General features: G+C 49.9%; 1 protein-coding gene across 1 annotated transcript in view; it reads left to right on the top strand.

Moving 5' to 3' along the window:
* Window positions 1-23,826, top strand: part of PRDM16 (PR/SET domain 16) — a 627,415-nt gene extending 603,589 nt beyond the window's left edge. Inside the window, 5 exon segments of the mRNA XM_029065169.2 lie at window positions 11,081-11,250; window positions 12,553-12,724; window positions 17,285-17,515; window positions 18,801-18,978; window positions 21,609-23,826. Of these exon segments, the coding sequence (XP_028921002.1) occupies window positions 11,081-11,250; window positions 12,553-12,724; window positions 17,285-17,515; window positions 18,801-18,978; window positions 21,609-21,743 (886 nt within the window). The 3' untranslated portion in view covers window positions 21,744-23,826.
* The last annotated feature ends 290 nt before the right edge of the window (window positions 23,827-24,116 follow it).

The following is a 24,116-nucleotide window of genomic DNA, read 5'->3' as shown; positions in this document are numbered from 1 at the left end:
CCGGGCGGCCAAAATAACCCTACCGCGTGACATTTGAACTGTCTTCCTTGAAAATTTCCCCTGCCCAGATTATCTCAAATTATTCTGAATGGGTTTCAAGCTCGGTGGAGCAAAAGAGAAAGAGATCGTTTAATTTGACTGATATGGCTTCTTGGCCAGGAGGTCAAAATGAGTTTGGTTTGTTCTGAAATAATACAGGATCTCTCTGGTGACCAGCCAGTAAAAGATGTAGCATGAGCATATACACACACACACAGTAGCATGAGCACAGACATACAGACACAGACACAGACACACACACACACACACACACACACGGCTTTCTCCAAGGCCTCTCAGATCTTTGAAGTGAGGTTTGGAGGAAAAGGTATTTTTATGACATTCTTCCTTCTCAAAGCACCAGAAACGAAGGCCAGTGGGTCTGATGTTGGGAGGACATAAAACCCAAACTGGAAGTAAGGGGAAGGTTGATTCAACAAGGCACCGTGGCCGCTTAAACCTTGGCCCTCCAGGATGTCAACTAATTGATTCTTGAATTACACCTAGTATTTCAAGCCGAGAGAGCGGGCCTGGATCCGTGACGCTTTATATAAAGATGTCCTTCTCGACGTCTGTTTCCAGTTTGTTTTTCTTTAATTTCCTTTCAGAGCTCCTTGTCCTGCTATCTGCATTAGCTAAAAGTTTCAAGTAGAGGGGACATTTACCATCCCCCTTAAGGCGGCATGTGGTCGATAAAATTTCCTTTTACTTGCTCTTTTATTTTTCTTTTTAAGATGGTGCATTCGGGGGATTATTTCTTTTCCCCCTTGAGTTCTAACCCTTTGGGCTTGCACTGTTTACTCTGGGAACTGACTGCAAAGCTTGCAAGTGCAATCACAATTTTACGGCATTTTCATTTTCTGGGCGGGACACCACTAGATCCTTATGGGATTTGGCTAGAGAATTTCATCCTCATCTCGACTTCTTCGGGCCTGCCTCTTGCTCTCCCATCTGCCTTTCCCCCACCTCCTGTCCAGCAAACTTTTCTAATCGTTTCTCCTTGTCCCCCAGAGCTTTGGAGGGCTGTCTGGGATTGCTCCGAGGCCTTTCTTAAAGTCCTTTGGCCAGGCTTCACTGCTCTTCATTGCTGGCTCCCACTTATTATTTTTGAGCTCAGCAGCGTATTATTTTCTATTGCCCAACAATAAATTTCAATGGCCATTTGTCAGGCAATTTACAAAGCAAACCCCCAGCCCTTTTCAAATTGCTGCCGCTTCCCTAAATTTAGAGTCAGTTCCTTGGCCTGGGTCATTTATTTAGATTGAAACCAGGAGAGGTCCAGGTTCTGACCCCTTCCCGACCAAATTTAATCCAGGGTTCCCCTCTCCTTTCCCTCCTCAAACATAAAGGCATTAGCTGGATGGCCTTTCATGAGCTCTTCTGTTTTCCTTTTGTTTTTTTTCTTTCTTCTATTTTTTCTTTTTATTTAACAGGCTCTTTATCCATTTCCCGTGCTCTGTCCCGGATCCTCATAGTTCACTTTTCAAGCGGGAGCTGTCAAGTGGAACTTTTCAAAGACTTCCTGAACATCTAAATAAACTAGACCCCATATATATATTGCTGTCATCATCAAGGATGCCCGAGCCGACCCTTAGAGAACTCATTTGGTTAATTAGAAGGCTTTTGTGGGGAGGAAGAACACCTCTTCATTTGGGATTTAGACCTGCAGTAACTGTGCTGAGGGAGGTTTATGGGAAGAGGAGAGACTTCTGGCGGAGTGGCTTGTTGTGGGCAGGGAACATGTCTAGCAAATATTTATGGAATTTGTTAAGCACTTACTATGTGCCAGGCACTGTAGCTTACTATATGCCAGGCACTGTACTAAGCGCTGGGGTAGATATAAGGTAATTAGGTTGGACACAGTCGTTATCCCACATGAGGCTCAAAATTTTAATCCATATTTTTTACAGATGAGGTAACTGAAGCACAGAGAGGTTATGTGACTTGCCCAAGGTCACACAGTAGACAAGTGGCAGAACCAGGATTAGAACCCAGGTCCTTCTGACTCCCAGGCCTGTGCTCTATCCACTAGACCACGCTGCTTCTATATTGTTATATTGTACTCTCCCAAGTGCTTAGTACAGTGCTCTGCATACAGTAAGTGCTCAACAAATATGATTGATTGATTGATCCCCAGGATACAAAGGCTTATGTTACTTGGATTGATTTTGGAGGAATTTCAAGTGTCCTCTAGGAGGCCGGATTGCCTAATGGTAAGTGTAGGGGACTGGGAGTCAGGAGACCTCGTCTCTAATCCCAGTTCTATCACTGGGATTCTCACCGACCGTGGGTGCCACTCACTCTCTCTGAGCTTCAGTTAACTCTGTAAAGTGGGAATAAGTATCCTGCTCTCCCTCTGTCTTATACTAGGAGCCCTATGAGGGACCAGGACTGTGCCTGAGCTGATTATTTGGTCCATTATAATTATAGAAAAGAGGTTTTCTGCACCCCCTCCCTCCACTCAGACGCACTTTGCTTCTCTAATGCTAACCTTCTCACTGTGCCTCGATCTCGCCTATCACTCCACGGACCCCTAACCCATGCCCTGCCTCTGGCCTGGAGCACCCTCCCTACCCAAATCCAACAGACAATTACTCTCTCCCACTTCAAAGCCTTACTGTAGGCCTATCTCTTCCAAGAGGAATTCCCAGACTAAGCCCCATTTTGCCTCATTTCCCTCCCCCTTCTGTGTCACCCTGACTTGCTCCCCTTGTTCTTCCCCGCTCCCAATCCCACTGCATTTTGCTCCATATCTGTAATTTATTTATTTGTATTGATGTCTGTCTCCCCCATTATAGATTGTAAGTTCACTGTGGGCAGGGAATGTGTCTGTTCGATATTGCATTTCCCTCTCCCAAGCGCTTAGTACAATGCTCTGCACACAGTAAGCACTCAATGAATTTGATTGAATAAATGAATGAATGCTGGAAAAGGAGACCCGGGAGAACAAATGCCCCTCCCAAGGTGGCCAGGATAATCAGGTCTGTAGATGTGGGCTTCGTGGGTGTGAAAGGACAGGGAAGGGTGGGCGGGGTGATTTCCGGTAGGTTCTGTTCATCTTTCTCCTTGATGTTTCCACTTGCCTATTCCTGGAGTGGTTAGAAGCCAAGCCCTCTCAGTATTGGCACACAGTATTTGAGCCCCTTGGATTTGGACACCTGTGCCAAAGCCTGGCAAGGCATCTGGCCCCCGTTACCTGCTTGGGACTTCCTGGCCTGCCTTTGGGCCAGTGAGAACATGTGGTGGGGCAGGAAGTGGTACTGGGGTCGGACAGAGAGGAAAGGCCAGGGATGTGGAAGAGAAGCCAGCTGAAAGCGGCCGGAGGGCCGGCAAGACTGGCCTGTGGTCACGGGTGGGCTTCTGGGCATGTCTTGACTTGGACCTGGTATCAGACACCCCACGAAGAAAAGAGATGGGAAGACTCATCAGCAGTGGTATTTCCTGAGCACCTGTGGAGTGCAGGGCACTGCCCTAAGCCCTGGGAGCGGAAGCTAGACAACACATCCCCTGCCCTCAAGGAGCTCACAGCCTAAAGGAAGAGAGAGATAGGAAGAAATGATTTACAAATAATGGGAGCAGGGAGAAGAACTGAAGGCAACTAAATGGATACAGAGTAGAGCTGGGAGAAATCTTGAACTGCCTGGAAACAGAAAAAGAGGTTGCAAAGGGGATTTGATTGATTCAATCAATCACAGTATTTACTGAGCACTTACTGTGTGCAGAGCACTGTTCTGAGTACTTTGGAGAGTAAAATACAATAGAGTTGATAGACATGTTCCCTGCCCAGAAGAGAGGAAGACAGACAGTAAAGTAAATTACAGAGAGGGGAAATAGAGTATAAACTGGAGGCTAGGGTGGTGTAGTGTGAGAATCAAGTGCTTCTGAGGTACAGATCCAAGAACAGATCCTCCCCTGGCTGGGTTGGGTTGGGGGCAGGTGGACCACCCCAAGCCAGGAAAGAGACAAGATGGCTGCAGAAAGAATAGTTTCCCCAGGCAAGCTGGGATGCCAGGAACGGCTCCATAAAGCTAAGACTTCCAGATGGAGTGGCCCCTCCAAAGGGGTTGTGAGATCCGCAGGCGTGGAGGGAGCTGGGGGTGAAGCGAGAAGAGGGGAGTGTTTCATAAAGCCATTACTGTGGCGTCCAAAAATAAAGGGCTTGGAGCAAGCCCATCGGAGGCACAGCTGTAACCCATCTGGAAGGTGCATGCATGTGGCACATAATTGGCATTTGACACCCCCTTGTTCATTCACTCATTCAATAGAATTTATTGAGCGCTTACTATGTGCGGAGCACTGTACTAAGCGCTTGGAATGTACAATCCGGCAACAGATAGAGACAATCCCTGCCCATTGACGGGTTTACAGTCTAATCGGGGGAGACAGACAGACAAAAATGCTAGCAATAAATAGAATCAAGGGGATGTAAACCTCATTAACAAAATAAATAGGGTAATAAAAATATATACGAATGAGCAAATGAGCACAGTGCTGAGGGGAGGGGAAGGGATGGGGGAGGAGCGGAGGGAAAGGGGGGAGAGGGGGCTTAGCTGAGGGGAGGTGAAGTGGTGGGGGGGCAGAGAGGCAGCAGAGGGAGCAGAGGGAAAAGGGGAAGGTCAGTCTGGGAAGGCCTCTTGGAGGAGGTGAGCTCTCAGTAGGGCTTTGAAGAGGGGAAGAGAGCTAGTTTGGCGGAGGTGAGGAGGGAAGGCATTCCAGGACAGCGGGAGGACGTGGGCCAGGAGTCGACGGCGGGATAGGCGAGAACGGGGGACGGTGAGGAGGTGGGCGGCAGAGGAGCGGAGCGCGCGGGGTGGGCGGTGGAAAGAGAGAAGGGAGGAGAGGTAGGAGAGGGCAAGGTGACGGAGAGCCTCGAAGCCTAGAGTGAGAAGTTTTTGTTTCGTGCAGAGGTTGATGGGAAACCACTGGAGGTTTTTAAGGAGGGGAGTGACAGGCCCAGAGCATTTCTGCAGGAAGACGAGCCGGGCAGCGGAATAAAGAATAGACTGGAGCGGAGAGAGACGGGAGGAAGGGAGATCAGAGAGAAGGCTGACACAGTAATCTAGCCGGGATATTATGCGAGCCTGTAGCAGTAAGATAGCCGTTGGGGTGGAGAGGAGAGGGCGGATCTTGGCGATATTATAAAGGTGAGACCGGCAGGCCTCGGTGACGGATCGGATGTGTTGGGTGAACGAGAGAGCCGAGTCAAGGATGACACCGAGGTTGCGGGCCTGAGAGACGGGAAGGATGGTCGTACCATCCACGGTGATAGGGAAGTCAGGAAGAGGACAGAGCTTGGGAGGGGAGATAAGGAGCTCAGTTTTGGACATGTTGAGTTTTAGGAAGATAAGGAGCTCAGTTTTGGACATGTGGAGTTTTAGGTCCCCCCTCCCCCCCAAACCCGTTCTGATTACTTGGACTCTTCCTCAAAACAGTGAGTTGGGAAGACAGGCTAGCCCGGGGGCAGACCCAAGATAGGGTGGGGGAGAGGGTCACTGGGGTGGCTCCCGGCCCCGGCCCCACCATTCGGCAGCTGAGGACCGGCAGATGGGAGGAGTCCTCTACCCCCCACCTCCAGGCCCCTCTCCTGCCCCAGCCTGCCAGTCGATGTGCTGAAGCTGGAGCCCGATGCCTTGTGGAAGAAAGAAGTCAATCAGACGGTCATATTTATTGAGCACTTACCGCAGAGCACTGTACTAAGCACCGGGAGAGTACAATGTAACGATAAACACATTCGCTGCCCATAAGGCTCCATGATGCATCTCAAGGAGGGTCCTCTAAGCTGACTCCCTCGTGACAGCTATGGAACCCCCAGACCCAGGCTTCCACAGGTCCTGGAATTCTTGAACCAAAGGCCAGGTGTTTAGGAACGCTTAGTAGTTATTGGGATATGCCATTGGAAAATGCACTTCTAAATCCAGGAACCTGCTGGGTGGCCCAGCACTCTCCCAATCAATCAGTCAGTCCATAATAATAATGATAATGACGATGGTATTTGCTCAGCGTTTACTATGTGCAGGCACTGTACTCGGCGCTGGGGTGGACACGAGCAATTGGGTTGGACACAATCCTGTTCCAAGTGGGGATCACAGCCTGGCTCCCCGTTTTACAGGCTGAAGTAACTGAGGTCCAGAGGAGTTAAGTGACTTGCCCAAGGTCACACACAGACATAATATTTATTTACTTTGTGGCAGAGCACTCTTCAAGCACTTGGATGGGGCAGAGAATGTGTCTGTTTATTGTTATATTGTGCTCCTCCCAAGCACTTAGTACAGTGTTCTGCACACAGTAAGTGCTCAATAAGTACGAATGACTGCTCACTAAAATGACAACAGAATGGTAGATATGGTCCTGCCCCATGAGGAGCTTACAGGGGGAGACAGATAAGATCAATAAATGAATTACGGAGATGTAAACAAGTTCTGTGGGGCTAAGGGTGGGGTGAATATCAAGTGCTTAAACGGTACAGATTCAAATGCATAGATGACATGGAAGGGAGAGGGAGTCAGGAAAAGAGGACTTAATCAGGGAGGCCTCTTGGAGGAAATGGACATTAATAAGACTTTGCAGGTAGCTTTCCTCCCTCTCCTGCTGGCTCAAACCCTGTTTGGATCGACTTCTGTCCTAGTAGTGGTAATAATGGTATTTATTGAGCGCCTACTGGACTCTCACCTACTGGTACACTGTACTAGCTCACATAACAAGGAGACCCTTTCTCCCAGTCACAAGGAGAGAAAACAAACACTTTGGCAAATGGAATCACTGAAATAGCTGAATGTACACATGAAAACAGATTTTACTGTTGGTTTGGGAATAATTTACAACCCATATTTATCTACCTACTGTGTCTGTGTGTCTCTGTCCTCTCCTCCCATTCTAAATGTCACTATCTCGTTTTATCCCAAATCCTCTAAAATCCTGTCGTCTCTCCTGCCTCACTCTCCTCTCCGTTCCTACGTCTGCCAGCCTCTCCTTTTTCCCCTTGATGTCTTTCGCTTTCTCTAGCTATTTTTTCTCTTCCGGTTTTTTTCTCTACATCCTTGGCCTCCGCCCCACTTTCCCCAACTCTATCGATCGCGTTTGTTTATCCACTACCTCCGCTCTCCCTCTTTAGACCCTTCACTCGGGAAGCAGCGTGGCCTCAGTGGAAAGAGCCTGGGCTTCGGAGTCAGAGGTCATGGGTTCGACTCCCGGCTCTGCCACTTGTCAGCTGTGTGACTGTGGGCAAGTCACTTCACTTCTCTGGGGCCTCAGTTACTCATCTGTAAAAATGGGGATTAGCTGTGAGCCTCACGTGGGGACACACCTGATGACCCTGTATCTCCCCCAGCGCTTAGAACAGTGCCCTGCAAATAGTAAGCGTGTAACAAATACTAACATTATTATTATTATTGTTTTTCACTCCTTATTTCTCTCTTTCTGCATCCCCTTTTCCTCCTGTACACCTGTCTGTCGGCCTCCCTGTCTCTGTGACTCTCCTCCCATCTCCCACCCTGCTCCCTCGTGCTCTCGCTTCTTTCCGACTCTGTCTCCCACTGTCTCCCGGACTACAGCCGATCCGCCCACCCTCTCCCTCTCAGCAGTAAGAGGGAGTAGCCGAAGGACCAGCAAGTCCTCAAGGCTAGCTGGCTAGCTGTCGGGAGAAAGACTCATTAAAAATCCTCCCAGCCCCCTAACCTTAGGGGTAAGGTCTTCGTTCATTCATTCAATAGTATGTATTGAGCATTTACCTTGGGCAAACACTGTAATGATAACGTTATTATTTGTTAAGCGCTTACTATGTGCAGAGCACTGTTCTAAGCGCTGGGGTAGATTGTCCCACCTGAGGCTCAAAGTCTTCATCCCCATTTTACAGATGAGGGAGCTGAGGCCCAGAGAAGTGAAGTGACTTGCCACTGTCACCCAGCTGACAAGTGGCAGAGCCGGGATTCGAAACCCATGACCCCTGACTCCCTAGCCCGGGCTCTTTCCACTGAGCCACGCTGAGGTGGTCCCCGTTACTAAAACACCTGGGAGAATACGGTGCAACAACAAACAGACACATTCCCTGCCCGCAGTGGGCTCACAGTCTAGATATTAATATACCTAAAAATTAAGTAAATAGATAATAACATGTAATCAATAGGTTACAGATAGTCCCGAGACCCAGACTCTGCCACATCCCTGCCCTCGGAAAACTGCGGGCGCCCTGGGATCCGGTGAAGTGGCGTGGCTTAATGGATAGAGGCACGGGCCTTGGAGTCAGAAGGTCTTGGGTTCTAATCCCGGCCTCCGCCCCACATGATGCTCTGTGACCTTGGCAGGTTCACTTCAATTTGCTGGGCCTCGATTTACCTCATCAGTTAAAATGGGGATTAAGAGTGTGAGCCCTATAATAATGTTGGTATTTGTTGGTATTTGTTAAGCGCTTTACTATGTGCAGAGCACTGTTCTAAAGCGCTGGGGTAGACACGGGGAATCAGATGGTCCCACGTGGGGCTCACAGTCTTAATCCCCATTTTACAGATGAGGTAACTGAGGCACAGAGCAGTTAAGTGACTTGCCCACAGTCACACAGCTGACAAGGGGCAGAGCTGGGATTCGAACTCATGACCTCTGACTCCAAAGCCCATGCTCTTTTCCACTGAGCCATGCTGCTTCTCGTGGCTCTATGTGGGACGGGGACTGTGTCCAACCTGATTATCTTGTATCTACCCCAGCACTTAGAACGGTGCGTAGCACTAGTAAGCACTTAACGAGTACCATCTTTATTATTGTTATCATTATTATTATCCAGTAAGGACCATGCTCTGCACATAGTAAGCGCTCAATAAATACTATTGAATGAATGCTGGCACTCTCCGGCCTGGTAAATGAGTGAGGCTGTCGGGGGGGCCGGGCTGGGGTCTTGGGGTGGACAGCTGTATGGTACTTTCCAAGTGCTCAGTAGAAGTGCTCCGCACAAGTAAGCGCGCAATAAGTATGGTTGAATGAATGGCTCGGGGCCTAGAGGCTGGGCTTGGGAGTCAGAGGTCATGAGTTTCGAATCCCAGCTTCTGCCACTTGTCAGCTGTGTGACTGTGGGCAAGTCTGTGCCTCAGTGACCTCATCTGTAAGTGGGGATTAACTGTGAGCCTCACGTGGGACAACCTGATGACCCTGTATTCCCCCAGCGCTTAGAACAGTGCTCTGCACATAGTAAGCGCTTTAACAAATACCAAGATGATTGATGATGATGATGAATGATTATCATTAGTGGCCTTTGATGCGCAGAGCAGTGCCACAGTTCGTGCTGCCTCTGGTGGCAGATCAGCCTTCTCCAGGGGTGCAGAGGAAGAGTTTGGGCGGCCGCACTGAGCCCGACGCCTCCGGACCGTCACCGCCCCAGAAGCCGGGCCAGCGAAAACATTAGGATGACCCCCCGGCACTGCAGCTGGGGAGGGGTGGAGACCCCCGTCCTTCTGCAGGAGGTAGACAGAAGAGATATTTTATCCACAGTTCGCCGAAAAGAAAACGCAGACGCAGAACAGGCCGCTAATAATAACGTTGGTATCTGTTCAGCGCTTACTATGTGCCGAGCACCGTTCTAAGCGCTGGGGGAGATACAGGGGAATCAGGTTGTCCCTCGCGGGGCTCACGGTCTTCATCCCCGTTTTCCGGATGAGGTCACTGAGGCAGAGAGAAGCGAAGTGACTTGGCCAGAGTCACACGGCTGGCACGCGGCAGAGCCGGGATTAGAACCCGTGACCTCTGACTCCCAAGCCCGCGCTCTTGCCACTGAGCCACGCTGCTCCGGAGACTCCGAAGCCAGGTCTCCTGATTTCCGGTCGCCTACTCTTTCCGCTAGGCCGTGCTACCTCCTTGACTGGGTTTTGCTCCCGTGACCGGGGTTCACAGACACCGTGTTTCTCCGCACCCCCCGCCCCCCACAATGAAAAAGAACCACTTTTGTAGCTCAGTCCCGTTGCCTTCGGATCTGTCCGGGATCCCAAAGGTCATAATCTGGGCAGCCACGCCACTATCGTCCTCTAGGCTGTAACCTGGAATACTGGATAGCACGTGGGCCTGGGAGTCGAAAGGGCTTGGGTTCTATTCCCAGATCTGCCACTTGTCTGCTGTGTGACCTTGGCAAGTCACTTCGGATCTCTGTGCCTCAGTTACCTCATCTGTAAAATGGGGATTGAGACTGTGAGCCCCATGGGGGTCAGGGACTGTGTCCAATCCATTTGCTTGTATCCACTCCAGCTCTCAGTACAGTGCCTGGAACTTAAGTAAGTGCTTAACAAATACATAAACAAACAAGTTCTTGTGGGCAGGACACGACGTCTATCAACCTATGTAGTGAACGCTCCCAGACGCTCAGCACAGTCCTCTGCGTGCAGCATGGCCTAGTGGCATAGAAGCAGGGAAGCAGTGTGGCCTTAGTGGAAAGAGCACGGGTTTGGGAGTCGGAGGTCATGGGTTTCTAATCCCGCCTCTGCCACTTGTGTGACTTTGGGCAAGTCACTTAACTTCTCTGTGCCTCAGTTACCGTCAACTGTAAAACCGGGGGATGAAAACTGAGCCCCACGTGGGACAACCTGGTTACCTTGTATCAACCCCAGCACTTAGACAGTGCTTTGTACATAGTAAGCACTTAACAAATACCATAATTATTATTAGAACATGGGCCTGGGAGTCAGAAGAACCTGGGTTCTGATCCTGTTTCTGCCATTTGTCTGCTGTGTGACCTTGGTAAATCACCTCACTTCTCTGTGCCTCAGTTCCCTCACCTGTAAAATGGGAATTAAGACTGTAAGCCTCATGTGGGACAGGGACTGTGTCCAGCCTGATTAATTTTGTTTCTATTTCAGTGCTTAGTGTAGTGTCTGGCACAGAGTAAGCGCTTAACAAATACCATTTTAAAAAGAGGCTTCAATAATTCATATTAATTGATTGATGATAAATGATCACCACCCCCCCACCCAAGCTATTGCCCGCCTCTCCCTGAGCCCAAACTCTCCCATCCAGTGGCCATCCCTCCCTCCGTCCCGCCCTCTCATGGCTGGCCATGTCCATCTTCCAGGTGTAAATACTGTGACCGGTCGTTCAGCATCTCCTCCAACCTCCAGCGGCACGTCCGGAACATCCACAACAAGGAGAAGCCATTCAAGTGCCACCTGTGTAATCGATGTTTCGGGCAGCAGACCAACCTGGACCGACACCTGAAGAAGCATGAGCATGAGAATGTCCCAGGTGGGTGGTCCTCCGCACGGAGACGGTGCGGGGAGGAGAGGAGACGGAGGATGAGGGGAGTGGGGAAACGAGACGGGGGAAGATGGAAAATGGTGTGCGGGAAGATTACTGATGGGGAGAGAGAGAGAACCAGAGAAGCAGCATGGCCCTGTGGATAAAACCTTTACCTGGAAATCAGAAGGAACTGGGTTCTAATTCTGGCTCCGCCACATGAGAAAGGAAGCAGCGGGGTTTAGTGCAAAGATCCCGGGTTTGGGAGTCAGAGGATGTGGGTTCTAATTCTGGCTCTGCCACTTGTCTGCTTTGTGACCTTGGGCAAGCCACTTAGCTTCTCTGTGCCTCAGTTACCTCATCTGTAAAATGGGGATTAAGACTGTGAGCCCCACGTGGAACAACCTGATGACCTTGTATCTACCTCAGTGCTTAGAACAGTGCATGGCACATAGCAAGCACTTAACAAATACCATTATATATATATATATATATATATATATATATATATATATATACTATTATTAACTTATATTATTAACTTCCTATTATTAACTTCCCTGTGCCTCAGTTACCTCATCTATAAAGATAAAGATTAAGACTTTGAGCCTTATGTGGAACAGGGATTGTGTCCAACCGGATTAATTTATATCTCACCCCAGTTCTTAGTACAGTGCCTGGTACGTAATAAGTACTTAACACATACCATAAAAAGACAGGTAGAGAGGGACTCGGGAGTAGAAACCAGAAAACGAGTACTGCACCTATGTTTCAGGAATAATAATTGTGGCATCTGTCAAGTACTCCTTATCTGCTAAGCACAGGGATAGATTCGGGTTAATCAGGTCAGATACAGTCCCTGTCCTACGTGAGTCTCCTAGTCTGAGTAGGAAGAATGACGAACGGATATTGAACCCCCATTTTACAGATGAGGAAACTGAGGCATGAAGAAGATAAGTGACTTACCCAAGGTCACACATAGCAGGAAAGTGGAAGAGCCAGGATTAGTCACCCAGGCCCTCCGATTCCCAGGCCCGTGCTCTTTCCATTAAGCCATGCTCTTTCAGTGCCTTCAACCAGGAATGTCTTCGAACAGCTCCACAGGAAGAATGCTTATGCTCACCCCCTGAATGAAAACTATATAATCTGGGGCAGGGGAAAGTTTCAAATATTTAAAGAGAACAAAGCCCAGCAAACAGTCAGCCTCCCCAGCCAGCCACCTCTCCCAGCTTTGCTATCTTAACCCCTTCCTGGTTTCTCCTGCATTGTTAATAACCAGCGCTGTGCTTTCTCCTTCCACTTTCCCCGCAGTGAGCCAGCACTCCGGAGTCATCCAAATCATCTTGGCATCAGCGTATCCTCCCGAACTCGAATCTGACAACCATGCACTTTTAGATGAGAAAGAGGACTCGTATTTCTCTGAAATCAGAAACTTTATTGCAAATAGCGAGATGAACCAAGCAGCAACTCTAACAGATAAAAGGTAAAGAAAAAAATGCTAATCACACTGTTTTTTTTAATAGATCACAGTTGTAAGGAAATAGAAATGGCATGGAAAAATGACCCTGGGAGAGCATAGTAAAGGACAGGTAGTAGTATTTATTGAGCACCCACTGGGTGCAGTGCATTGTACTAAAAGCTTGGCAAGTACAAAACAAGCAGCGATGCATCCCCTGCCCACAAGGAGCTTACACTCTAATGGAGGCAGACGTAAAATGATTTACAATCAGAGCTATCCAAATAAATAAATTGAACGGAATAAACTTGGATACGTAAGTGCTGAATAGTAATAATAGTAATATCATCATCATTGGTCTTTATTAAGTGCTTACTGTGTGCAGAGCACTGTACTAAATGCTGAGAGAAAATATACAAGTGGGAATTAGATATGATCCTGGACCTGAAGGGCCTCACGATCTAAAAATATAATCGGGGAGAGAGGCCTAGTGTCAGACACATAAGAAGAGATGAAACAAAGCACTCAGACAACATAGAGATTAATACAAAGATCAGTAGGGCACTGTGGCTAGAGGAGCAGAATTTTAGGCTCCTCATGGCTCAGAGCCCACAGTCACAACTGCAGTCATGGTGACCGCTGCAGCAGCAGCAACCCAGTCTTCCCGAGACTTTGTAGAGGCAGCGCCAGGCTGTGCCTACTTTGCTCACTTAGGAAGTAAATAAGTAGGTCCTTAAGTACTAGAGCCGTCTGCTGAGTTTATACGACATGGCAGGCTGGGGCTTCGCTGGGAAGGGCAAAGTGGAAGAGGTAGGCTCTGAATATGGTGGGGAAGTTTGGCAGCCTGTGGGATTTGGAGCCGGGAACAGTGTGAGTGAGAAGAGGAAGGTGGGAGAGTCAAAGGAGAGAGAAATAGTTAGAAGATGGCCTTGCGCGGCTTGAAGAGAACAAGTTGGGGAGTAGTGGGTGAAGAGAACAGATGTGTAAGGTGAGGTGAGCTGGACACAGTCCCTGGCCTCCAGGAGCTTATAGTCTAATGAGAATAACAGTCAGACAATATGGCCTAAAGGCAGTTCTTAGCATAAGACATTTCATGTTAGAATTTTTCCCAACTGACACTCTGTTTCAGCTTTACCACCCGTCAGTTTTGACATTAAAGCCCTAGCCCCCTTCACTTTTCTGTGGCACGGCTCTGGGGCTTGAGCAGTGCCGGGGATGGAGGAGGAAGGGGTGAACGGGAGCTGGGGGAAATCACTTGAAGAATTGTGATGGTGGGGGGAAGTGGGGGAGGAAGTTTAAAGAGGACGGGGGTCTAGGGTAGGAGAAACCAGGAGGAAAGAGAAACGGTTCAAAGGAGCTGGGATAGGGGATCACGGAAAGGTAGAGCGATGACAGACCTGACTGAAGTAGTTTGGTTCTGCCCACCTCTCCCTCCCCTCGGCTCCAGAGCTCAGAATAGAACAGTCCCCTCAGCAAGCTTTCCTCCTGCAAGCTTTCCAAGCTCACTTCTCATCAGCCTTTCTTCTGCCCCATTGAGGTTGGGCCAGAGAGTGCCCATTGGTTGGAATCTTAGACTTGCTTAGACTATAAGCCCCATGTGGGACAGGGACTGTGTCCGACATAATTAACTTTTATCTACCCCAAAACTTAGAACAGTGTTTGACATAATAAGCCTTAACAAATATCGGAAAAAGTCTGCCCATTCCCAGAGATCCCACCCTTGATGCAACAATAATGATGAACTATTAGTCCGGGTCCATGAGATTAAACATGCGCTGAACATTTACCAACTCTCAAAAGTAAAGATGGTGTCTAACTTTACAGAGTCGAGAGTCTAATCTGTCAAGAATAGGAACTCAATTCCCTGTTCGGGGGGGGGGGGGAGGGGGGGGCAAGAGAGAGAACCAGGGAGAAGGTACAGAACTTGTCCCCAGAGCCATTTTTCCCGCTTTGGAATCCAAGCCTGGATGTTACCCCTCCATTGTGTCTACCATGGTGTCTGTGGGTCTTGGATTCTTTACCACTTGACTCTGCCTGTCTTTTCTGATTGTCCCATTGAGGCAGAAGCATTCCTGCATTCCTTCCCCAGCTCCTTAAGATTATGATATTGATTAAGCCCTTGCTTATGTGACTAGCCAGCTAATTTGGACAGACACAGTTCCTACTAAGTTCACAATTAAGAGGTAGAGAGACCAGGAATCTTATCCCCATTTTACAGACCATTGTAATCAATCAATCAATCATATTAATGTTTACTATGTGCAGAGCATTGTACTAAGCACCTTGTAGACCACAATAAACAGCACTGGTAGTCACATTCCCTATCGACAGTGAGCTTACAGTCTAGCCGGAGAGATGAAGGCTAAAATAAATTATTGGTGGGGGAAGCGGTAGAGTATAAAAGATATAAATGCTATGGGGGAAGGGAGTGTGTTACTCAAGCACCAGGCTCCCTGCCCACAATGAGCTTGCATTGTAGAAGAAATAATAATGATAATAATAATAATGCTATTTGTTCAGGACATACTATGTGCCAAGCACTCTACTAAGCACTGGGGTAGATAGATGATGATCAGGTCAGTCCTGACCCACAAGGGGATACAGCCTAAAAGGGAGGAATATAAGGTTTTCAATCCCCATTTTGCAGATGAGGAAACCTGAGGCACAGAGAAGTTAAGTGACTTGTCCAAGGTCAAACGCCAGGAAAGGGGCAGAGCCAGGATTAGAATCCAGGTCCTGCGGCTGCCTCTAGGCTGTGCTGCTTCTCAGAGGAGGAAACTGAGGCGCAGAGAGGTTAGACGAGCTGCCAAAAGTCATATGATATGCCAGTGGAAGAGCAGGGAACCCTGACTGTCATTCCGGTGCTCTTTCCTCCAGGCCATGCACCTTCCCCTGTCAGAGGGACACCTCCACCTCTGCCTCTTTCATGGTATATTTTTTACTAGGTAGTGTTGGAATCACGACCAATGAAAACAACCTTCTATGGTATTTCCTGGATCAGATGAGGGCTCTTTCAGTTTGATATGGTCTGCGGTGGAGGAGGAAACAAAACTAGTAGAGGAGACAGTGCAAGAGGAAGCCAGCTCTGGCTGGCAGCATTGATCCCAAAGAGAAATCTGACTGGACCTCAGGGAATAACCAGAGTCCTCTAAAACCAACCCAACGAGGACATGTTTAGACTAGTGGGAAGACTCAGAGGGCTCTGAGCAACCTCTAGGTTGCTCAGCTGAAATCTGACTGGGACATTTACTCTCAGGAGACCTAGTGGAGCTCCCTGCACTGAGCAATTAAGCAGCATGGACTAGTGAATAGAGCACGGGGCTGGGAGTCAGAAGACCTGGGTCCTAATCCCCGCTCTGCCACTTATCTGTTGTGTGACTGTGGGCGAATTACTTCACTTCTCTGTGCCTCAGCTACCTTATGTGCAAAATGGGGATTCAGACTGTGACCTCCATGTAGGACGTGGACTGTGACTGACCTGATTACTTTGTACCTACCTGGCCCCTGGTAAGCATTTAACAAAAAACGTAAATCAATCAATCTTATTTATTGAATGCTTACTGTGTATAGAGCACCATACTAAGGGTTTGGGAAAGTACAGTACAACAGAGTTGGTAGACATAATCCCCGCCCTCAAGGATCTTATAGTCTAATTGGGGAAGCAGCTGTTAAATTATAGGTAGGGGATATAAATTACCAATCTGTTACAAATTTTACAAATTACTTCTATACTGTTATTGTCAAAACACTCCCGCCCTGGAGACATGTTCATTTTCTGAGAAAAGATGCTGATTTTGCTGGTTTTCCATGTAAATTTTATGCACTCACGCCCCACCTAAGGGCTCATGATCAGGGCAAAATACCACCTGGAAGGCCACTGTTGGCTAAAAGCTTCGGTCCCTGTGTTCATTCATGTATTCATTCAACTGTATTTATTGAGCACTTACTGTGTACAGAGTACTGTCCTAAGCACTTGGAAGAGTACAATATAACAATAAACACATTCCCTACCCACAACGAGTTTACAGTCTGGAAGGAGAGACAGAAGTTAATATAAATAATGTTGTTTAAGGGAGCTCGGCAGGACTAACGCCATCCAGACTTTGGCCAGCAGTTGAGCTTTCCTAAAGAACTTTCATACTGACCATCTCATCTCCCCTCCCCACTGAGCCTGGAGGACCCTGGTCTGAGACCAGAAGCACTTAAGGGGTCCCATAGGGAGCACATCACCATGGCCCTGAAGCCTAACTAGTCTCTCATCCCTGGAGCATCCCTCGGGCTGCCTGGGAAAAGAAGACGAGGGTGAGGTGAAGCTCTTCATTATTACGTCTCAGGGTTGGGTCAGGAGAATCGCTCGTGCCCGGTCCCTGCTCATACCTGCTCTCGGATCCAGTGGAGACCGGATGGGCTTCCTCCTGCCCTACTCTTTTCCTCTTCCCTTCTCCTCCTTTCTCTCTCCTGCTCTTTCTCCTCACCCCCAGCTTATTCCCCACCCTAGTCCCCCCATCCCTCCAAAGCCCCTTCCCCGAGTTGACTCCAGGCTCCAGGCCATAGCAGGGAGGCCTAAATGTCCTTCTGTCCTTCCAGGCCAGAAATTCAGGACATCGATAGCAGCTCGCAGTGTCACGGGTTACTGAACGAGAAGTCAGAGGACGTGGATGAGGAAGAAGAGGAGCTGGAGGAGGAGGATGACGACAGTCTGACGGGGAAGTCTCAGGACGAAACGGTGTCCCCCACCACAGAGCCCCAGGGGACGTACGAGGACGAGGAAGATGAGGAGCCCACGTCGCTGACCATGAGCTTTGACCACACCCGAAGGTGGGTGATACTCAGTGATGGCCTGGAGCGGGATGTCCTCAGGACTGCCCACATCCTGGGCGGCATCACTTTCCTTGTCAAATCATGAACCCACCATTCTCCCAGCTTGATTCAGACCTTCATTTCAGCTCGGGGAGCCCCAAAAAGACCAGAATCAGGACTTGGGGGTGGGGGAAAGGGGTAGGTTGGGAATACCTGAACTGAAATGAGAGGGGCTCATTAAGGTGGGCAAGGCCACTGATGATGTCAGAGAGGGCACCTGGGGAACCACTGGGGATGGGGTGCTCGGAACATCAGTGGCACCCAGTTACTCGGCACGAGTAGCATCTGGACCCCAGCAACATAGCTGGAGCACTCGGGGTTGAGAGCACTTAGCTGGCTGAGGCTAGGGGTTCACCCACCAGACCAAGGTCACGGCACGAACCCGGGAGCAGGCCCAGATGCCTTTGTTGGTACTGCACCCGCAGACAAGTCTCCTCCAGCCTATCGTATGAGTGAGTCAGGGTAGATCCACGAGAGCTTTCCTGACCCCCGGGGAGATAGGATCCTAAGATCTGAGGGAGGAAATGGCAGGGGGTGGTGTGGACAGAGAGCTTCAAATATTGAAATGGGTTGAAGACAGCCGCGGAAGCAGGAGGCTGGCCTCTGTGACTTCTCAGTGACCTTTCCAGCTCTGGGGTCCTGTGAGGTTCTGAAAAGTGCAAAAATGCTGCACCGAAGCCTAGCCTTCTGGGGCAGACAGGACCACATGGCCAGCTTGGGCCTCTGAGGAATGGCCATCAGAGGGTCAGATCCGGACCTTGGCTGGGGCTGGAGATGCCAGTCTTCAAAGGGTTGGGGAGTGATGGAGCCTCTCATCTCATACCATCTCTTTATAACCACAACCTGAATGCTTCTGCTGTCTGTTTCCTCACCGAGGAGAGCCTCAAATGCATCTCTAGTGTCTGTTGTTGAGCAGCACCCCGCCCCCACAACCGCTGTCCCTATCACTGGGATCTCACCCATGGGCCTCCATCGAGCATCCTCCTTAGCTCAGCCCGTCGTTCCCTTGCCTGCCATGCACGCCATCATAACCATCCGTCCTGCTCGGGCTGTAGTCTGTCTCCCCTTGTGCGTCATTGGTGGCTTCCCTGTCTGCGTCTCCCATCCCTTTGTGCATGTGGGCTGACGAGCCACTCTGGCCGTGCATGCAAGCACCGAGCTCGCAATTCCTGTGTCCGCTAGACCGTGCCCGGCGGGATTCCGCTAACCATCGGTCAACCCCTCCCCCTGGTCATTGGTACAGGTGTATGGAGGAGGAGGACGAAGCCGGCCTATTAGATTTGGAGCAGATGCCGAATTTTGGGAAGGGGCTGGATCTCCGCAAAGCAGCCGAGGAAGCATTTGAAGTTAAAGATGTGTTTAATTCCACCTTAGACTCTGAGGCAATTAAACAGACTCTTTACAGGCAGGCTAAAAACCAGGTAGGTGTCATCTGCCAGCACCTGACCCCACGCCGGCCTGGCCCGGGTGCCTGGTTTCTGCGGGCATTACAGCCCCTGGGGTCCTTGGCAAGGCTCCTGCCCTCCCTCCTGCCCCCATGCCATGTTGGCATTGCGCTGGATGAGAGGGGCAGGTTGTGGTGCCATTTTCCAACGTCTTTAAACCTATTGCATGCACACATACACATGCCCACACATGTACGCACACACGTCCATGCACTCGTGGTCAGAAGCTCTGTCCTGCAAGCACAAACCCCATCCCTAGCAGCATTGGCGTCCCTGAAGAATATGCGAAGGAAGGAATATGCGGTCTTTTTTCCTTTTCTTTTCAATCGCCAACTCCTGGTGGTTTTGACCTCCTGTTTTCTGCCCACAAGAAGATCTAGGGCCTTTTTCTTCCCCATTCCTAGTCCACACTAGTCCAGCGGCCTCTTGCAGCTGCTGCGTCTTGCAGAACAATGAGCCATTTTAGTCTGGGTAGAATTTCTTCCAGTGTCCAGAGGTGTTGGTGGGGGAAACCCAGCTAAGGTATCTCCAGAGTTGTGTTGGTGGGCAGGCTCCTACAGGAGACAACCAGGGTCTCTGACTGCCCCACTCTGGGTAAGCCAGAGTAAGAGAGGGTCAGCCTCCGGAAGTGAGAAGAGGGGTTGGGGGGAGGCCTTCTCTGGCCGGCTTGGGCGAGAGGGGGGAGTCGCACCATTTTGGTCTCAGCACACGCCGTCTGCATGTCTCTGTCTTTTGTCCTTTTACTAACACTGCTAAGCGTACTAATGGCAAACAAGTTGCCTTCTCCTTGGCCTCTCTTCCCACTCCCGGGGTGGGTGTGGATTGAAATGGGGCCAACGAGGAAAGCTGACTTTGAGCGGTGAGGGAAGGCTGAGGGGGAGTGGGGAGGGCTGATAGTCTAGGGAGGCTGTCGGACCAAGGCTCTCACCCAAGATCTTCACCCTCTGGCAGTGTTAAATCGCCCTAATCTATCGGCCAATCCAGACGCTCAAGCCACTGAGCCCTGCTTTGCCTGAAGCGTCAGGATGCCCTGCCTGCCCCTCAGCGAGTCCCCGGTGATGGGAGCCTGAGATTAGTGCTGGGTGGAGGGAAGTTAGGTGGCCTGTCTTAGATCTCTCTGGCCCTGGTTTTCCACGAAGGTGAGGTCAAGTCTATTTCGGGTCACGCTGGCCCTGGCCCGGTCGGTGTCCTCCCTGGCTGGAGTATCAGACTCCGAAACAAGGATCCAGTCCAGGCCACCATCCGGACCAGTGAGGGAAAAGGCTCGGGAGGAGTGGGAAGTTTCCGTGGAGCTGGGGAAAGAGATCTTACTGAGGGCTTCAACAGCATAGCGTAGTGGAAAGAGCACAGGTCTGGGAGTCAGATAACCAAGGTTCTAATCCCAGCTCTGTCACTTGTCTGCTATGTGACCTTGGGCAAATCACTTCACTCTCTCATATGTAAAATGGGGATTCAAGACCTGTTCTACCTCCTACTTAGAATGTGAGCCCTGTGTGGACATGATTATTTTGTATCTTCCCCAGCACTTAGTACGGTGCTTGGCAAATAATAAGCACTTAACAAATACCACAATTATTATTATGATTATTATTCATTTGGCAGCAAAACGTTCCATCTGGTTTAGAGCTTTTAGAAATGACCCTAGCACTGCCCCAGGCCCCAAACCCAGTGCAGTTATTTTGTCTTATTTTAAGTAGAAAAACTTTTCTTGAAAACAAAAAAGGGGCCTCCCTCCTCCACCCAATTCTCCAGGATTCTGGGAGGGCCAAACATCAGTCAACCACCACAAGTAAGAGGGCCATCTGCAAGGGATAAAGTGGCAGCCTTTCTCACTAGGATTGTGGAGGGAGGGGAGGATTGTGGAGGGAGGGGCTCAGGACAGACCCCCGACCCCCTGCTCTCATACTGGGGGTGACTGTGGCCCCCCGGGCAGATAAAGTCCACTCCTGCCTCTCAAAGACCAGACCCACATAGTACCCCCGTAGTGGCAGTCCGGTGGCCACAGAATCAGTAACAGGGTGCCTATGGAGGAATCCTATAGGGATCCCTTTCTCTTCCTTCCTCCATGCCCTTGGCACGGGTGCCTTTTGATCCGATAGTGTTAGTTAAAAACTTACTCCGTGCCAAGCCCTGGGACAGGAATGAGATGATCAGGACAGCTATAGTTCCTGTTACACGCGGGGGTCACCATCCAAGGGAGAGAGACCAGGTTCCTTGTCCCCATTTTTCAGAGAAGGAAAACCGAGGCTCAGAGAGGTGAAGGGACTTGCCCAAGGCACACAGCAGGCCGGCGGCTGAGCTGGCACTAGGACCCAGGTCTTCTGACTCCAGTGCTCCCCGTAATCTTTCCACTTGACCCTGCCGCTTTCGGGAAGAAGCATCCTCCTCACAGTGAAAGAAGATGATCTGGTCCCCCCGCCCACCAAGAACAAATGGGAGATGGGACACCCCCCCACTGGTCTCCCCATTGAGGAATCCTGGGGCACCGGGTAGGGGTTGGGCCCGTTGGGGGTCGGGTGGTGAGGGAGGATGGGACCCTCCATCTCCCAGCTATTCACCCATCTCCCTTCCTGTCTGTCCGTTGTCACGTTCTCTCCGTCGCCCAGGCTTATGCAATGATGATATCCCTCTCTGAGACTGCTCCTCTTCACGCTTCCTCCCAGAACTCCCTGGACGCTTGGTTGAACATGGCAGGAGCGGCTTCAGAGTCCGGGGCCTTCAACCCCATCAACCACCTCTGAGAGGTCCAGGAGGCGGCCCTAGGCCAGAGACCAACCCCCACACCCACCCACCCGAGCTCTCGCGACCACTCTCGCCCCGCTGAAGATGGACTCTGGGGGGTGGGAGGGGACCCTCCAGGGGACCCGGGGTACTTGGCTGGAGAAACAGACCTCCCTCAGGGTCCCACCAGCGACTCCTGATTCTCCCCCCCTTCACACTCGCTCACTTCTCATCAGTCCGACGGAAGCTCTGGGCACCCGGAGCCCCTGAAGCGGTCCTAAGATATAACCATCTCTAAGAATAGTTGGGAAACACAGCTGATTCCAGGTACAGTATAGCACATAGCAACCAGCTCTGGGTCTGCCAGTGAAGCAGAAGGATTGCTCCAGTCGGATTTTGGACTAGAATTGAAGCCCCTCCAATCCATTCAGCTCCCCTGACCAGCAGTTGTGAAGGAAAACAAATAGACGTAGAGGTGCCCTTAAAGACATAGCGTGTTTTAAAGATCTTTTTATAATGAAAATGACAAAAAAATAACTGTTTTAGTAATCTTCTTGCCTACAGATTCTCTTCAAGCACGTGGGTTTAAAGAAAAAAAGTATTTTTTAAAAAAGAAAAAAATCTTGAATTACTTGCAATTTTTTTTTTAATAGTTTTTCATTGCTTGGAAATCTCAGCTCCCTTGCGGATACTAACCAGCCTCAGAAATACCACAGGGTTCGTTTGTGCTATTTATACTGTATGATAACAACGGGGCTTTCTCTCCGATGCCCTATTTGTACGCAACAAAAGCGGAAACCATCCCGACCCTCCGGAGGCGGAACCCCAGATCGTGTGTGGGGTGTTGGGGCGATCCCCAGACGGGCCGAGCGGTCGTCCGATATGGTGGTCCCCGGGTGAGGGTGGATGGCCTGCAGCCAGGGTGGAGACAGGTGCCTGGCATGGAATGACGCATCCAAGGGCAGGGACTCCCACCATTTTGCTGGGGACAGTCCCCAGCCATGGGCCCGAGGCCCCTAAGGCACTTGAAGCGGAGTCCGTTTGCCCCCCTTCCCGTCCTACCACCCTCTGCCCACCATCTTCCTGTCTCCTCCATCTTGAACTCTGAGTGTGGCTGGCGAGGACGGGCAAAGCCTGCATTCCTCGCTCTGCCCTGCTTTCTCCTGAGCCCAAGTGGCTTCAACTCCGAGGTGGGCGCAGCCAGGCAGGGGGCCTCCCTGGGGAGCAGCGGTCTCTGGGCAGGGCCGGCCCCGGGGTCCCAAAGCTCTCGACCTGGAGGGATATACAAGGAGCTCCACCTCCTCTTGCCGCCACGCCTTGGGCCCTGCACCCTGTGCCTCTACCAGCCTCACACCACGATAGCGAATTCCCACCTCCGAGGTTTGCACAAGTTCTTGGCACGATGCGACTCAAGAACTGAACGGTGTCCAAAAGAAATCCGAATCTAAGAGTTAAGCTAGAACATTCCTTTCTTTGAGAAATCTGTCCGTCCTTTGACATTACAGTACTTCCCCAGGCAAATGGGTTTAAAAATTACTCCCATAGGGGCCAATTTAAAATAATAATTTGTTGTTGTTTTTTCCTGATGGAATTTACCTTAATCTGTATATAACTTGTAATTTTTTTCTAATTCTTTTCTTATTTTATTTCTTCCTTAACAGTATTTTTGGCATTAGATATCATTATTGTGAAGAAATAATGTTAATATAAGTATCTAGTGAAGGACCAAAATTGTGTAATGAGGTTGTGTGTTGTATGATTGATAACCAGGAGGGAGATTTGTTAATGTGCAAACATCCCCAGTTAATCCTGCTGTTGTTGCTGCCGATTTTCCAGACAATCATAAGTTGGGTTCAATTTGAGTTTCAATTACACTTGCATTGAGGAGAAGTGTTCTATTTATTGCTTTTACTGTTTGGAAGAAAAATCAGACAAGGCCCCAACCAGAAGAGAAAGAAAGAAAGAAAGCGCTCGGGTTGCCCTTAGAAAAAAGTGTAAATAGAAATAACTGTGAAACAACTTCTCGGGAGACCCGCAAAGCTGATGTGCCATATAGATAAGAACTTTTCAGTGTTTATTTATACAGCAAATGGAAGGTGGGGGTTGGGGGGAGGGGGGAGGGGATGATCCGCCAGTTGGATCATTTTTTTTCCAAGTTCAGTTCACACTTTGGATGGAGTCTGTGCCTCTCTGAAATCCTGAGCTGGCATTAGAGATTTCCTGTTGGGATGGTGTCAGTCAGGAGAAGGCCATCCTGGACCCATACCTCGAAACCCTTTCCCAAAGAGGTTTGCTCGGACTGACCCGGAGAAGAGCGATTCATCTTTCCAAAGCTTCCTCCCTCTCTCTGGGAATAAGACCGTCTGTGATATTAGAGCCATGGGCAATCCTCG

Source organism: Ornithorhynchus anatinus, chromosome 5 (assembly GCF_004115215.2).
Source record: "Ornithorhynchus anatinus isolate Pmale09 chromosome 5, mOrnAna1.pri.v4, whole genome shotgun sequence".
NCBI lineage: Eukaryota > Metazoa > Chordata > Mammalia > Monotremata > Ornithorhynchidae > Ornithorhynchus > Ornithorhynchus anatinus.
Note: the sequence above shows the minus strand (reverse complement) of the source record. Positions and strands in the feature narration are given on the sequence as shown.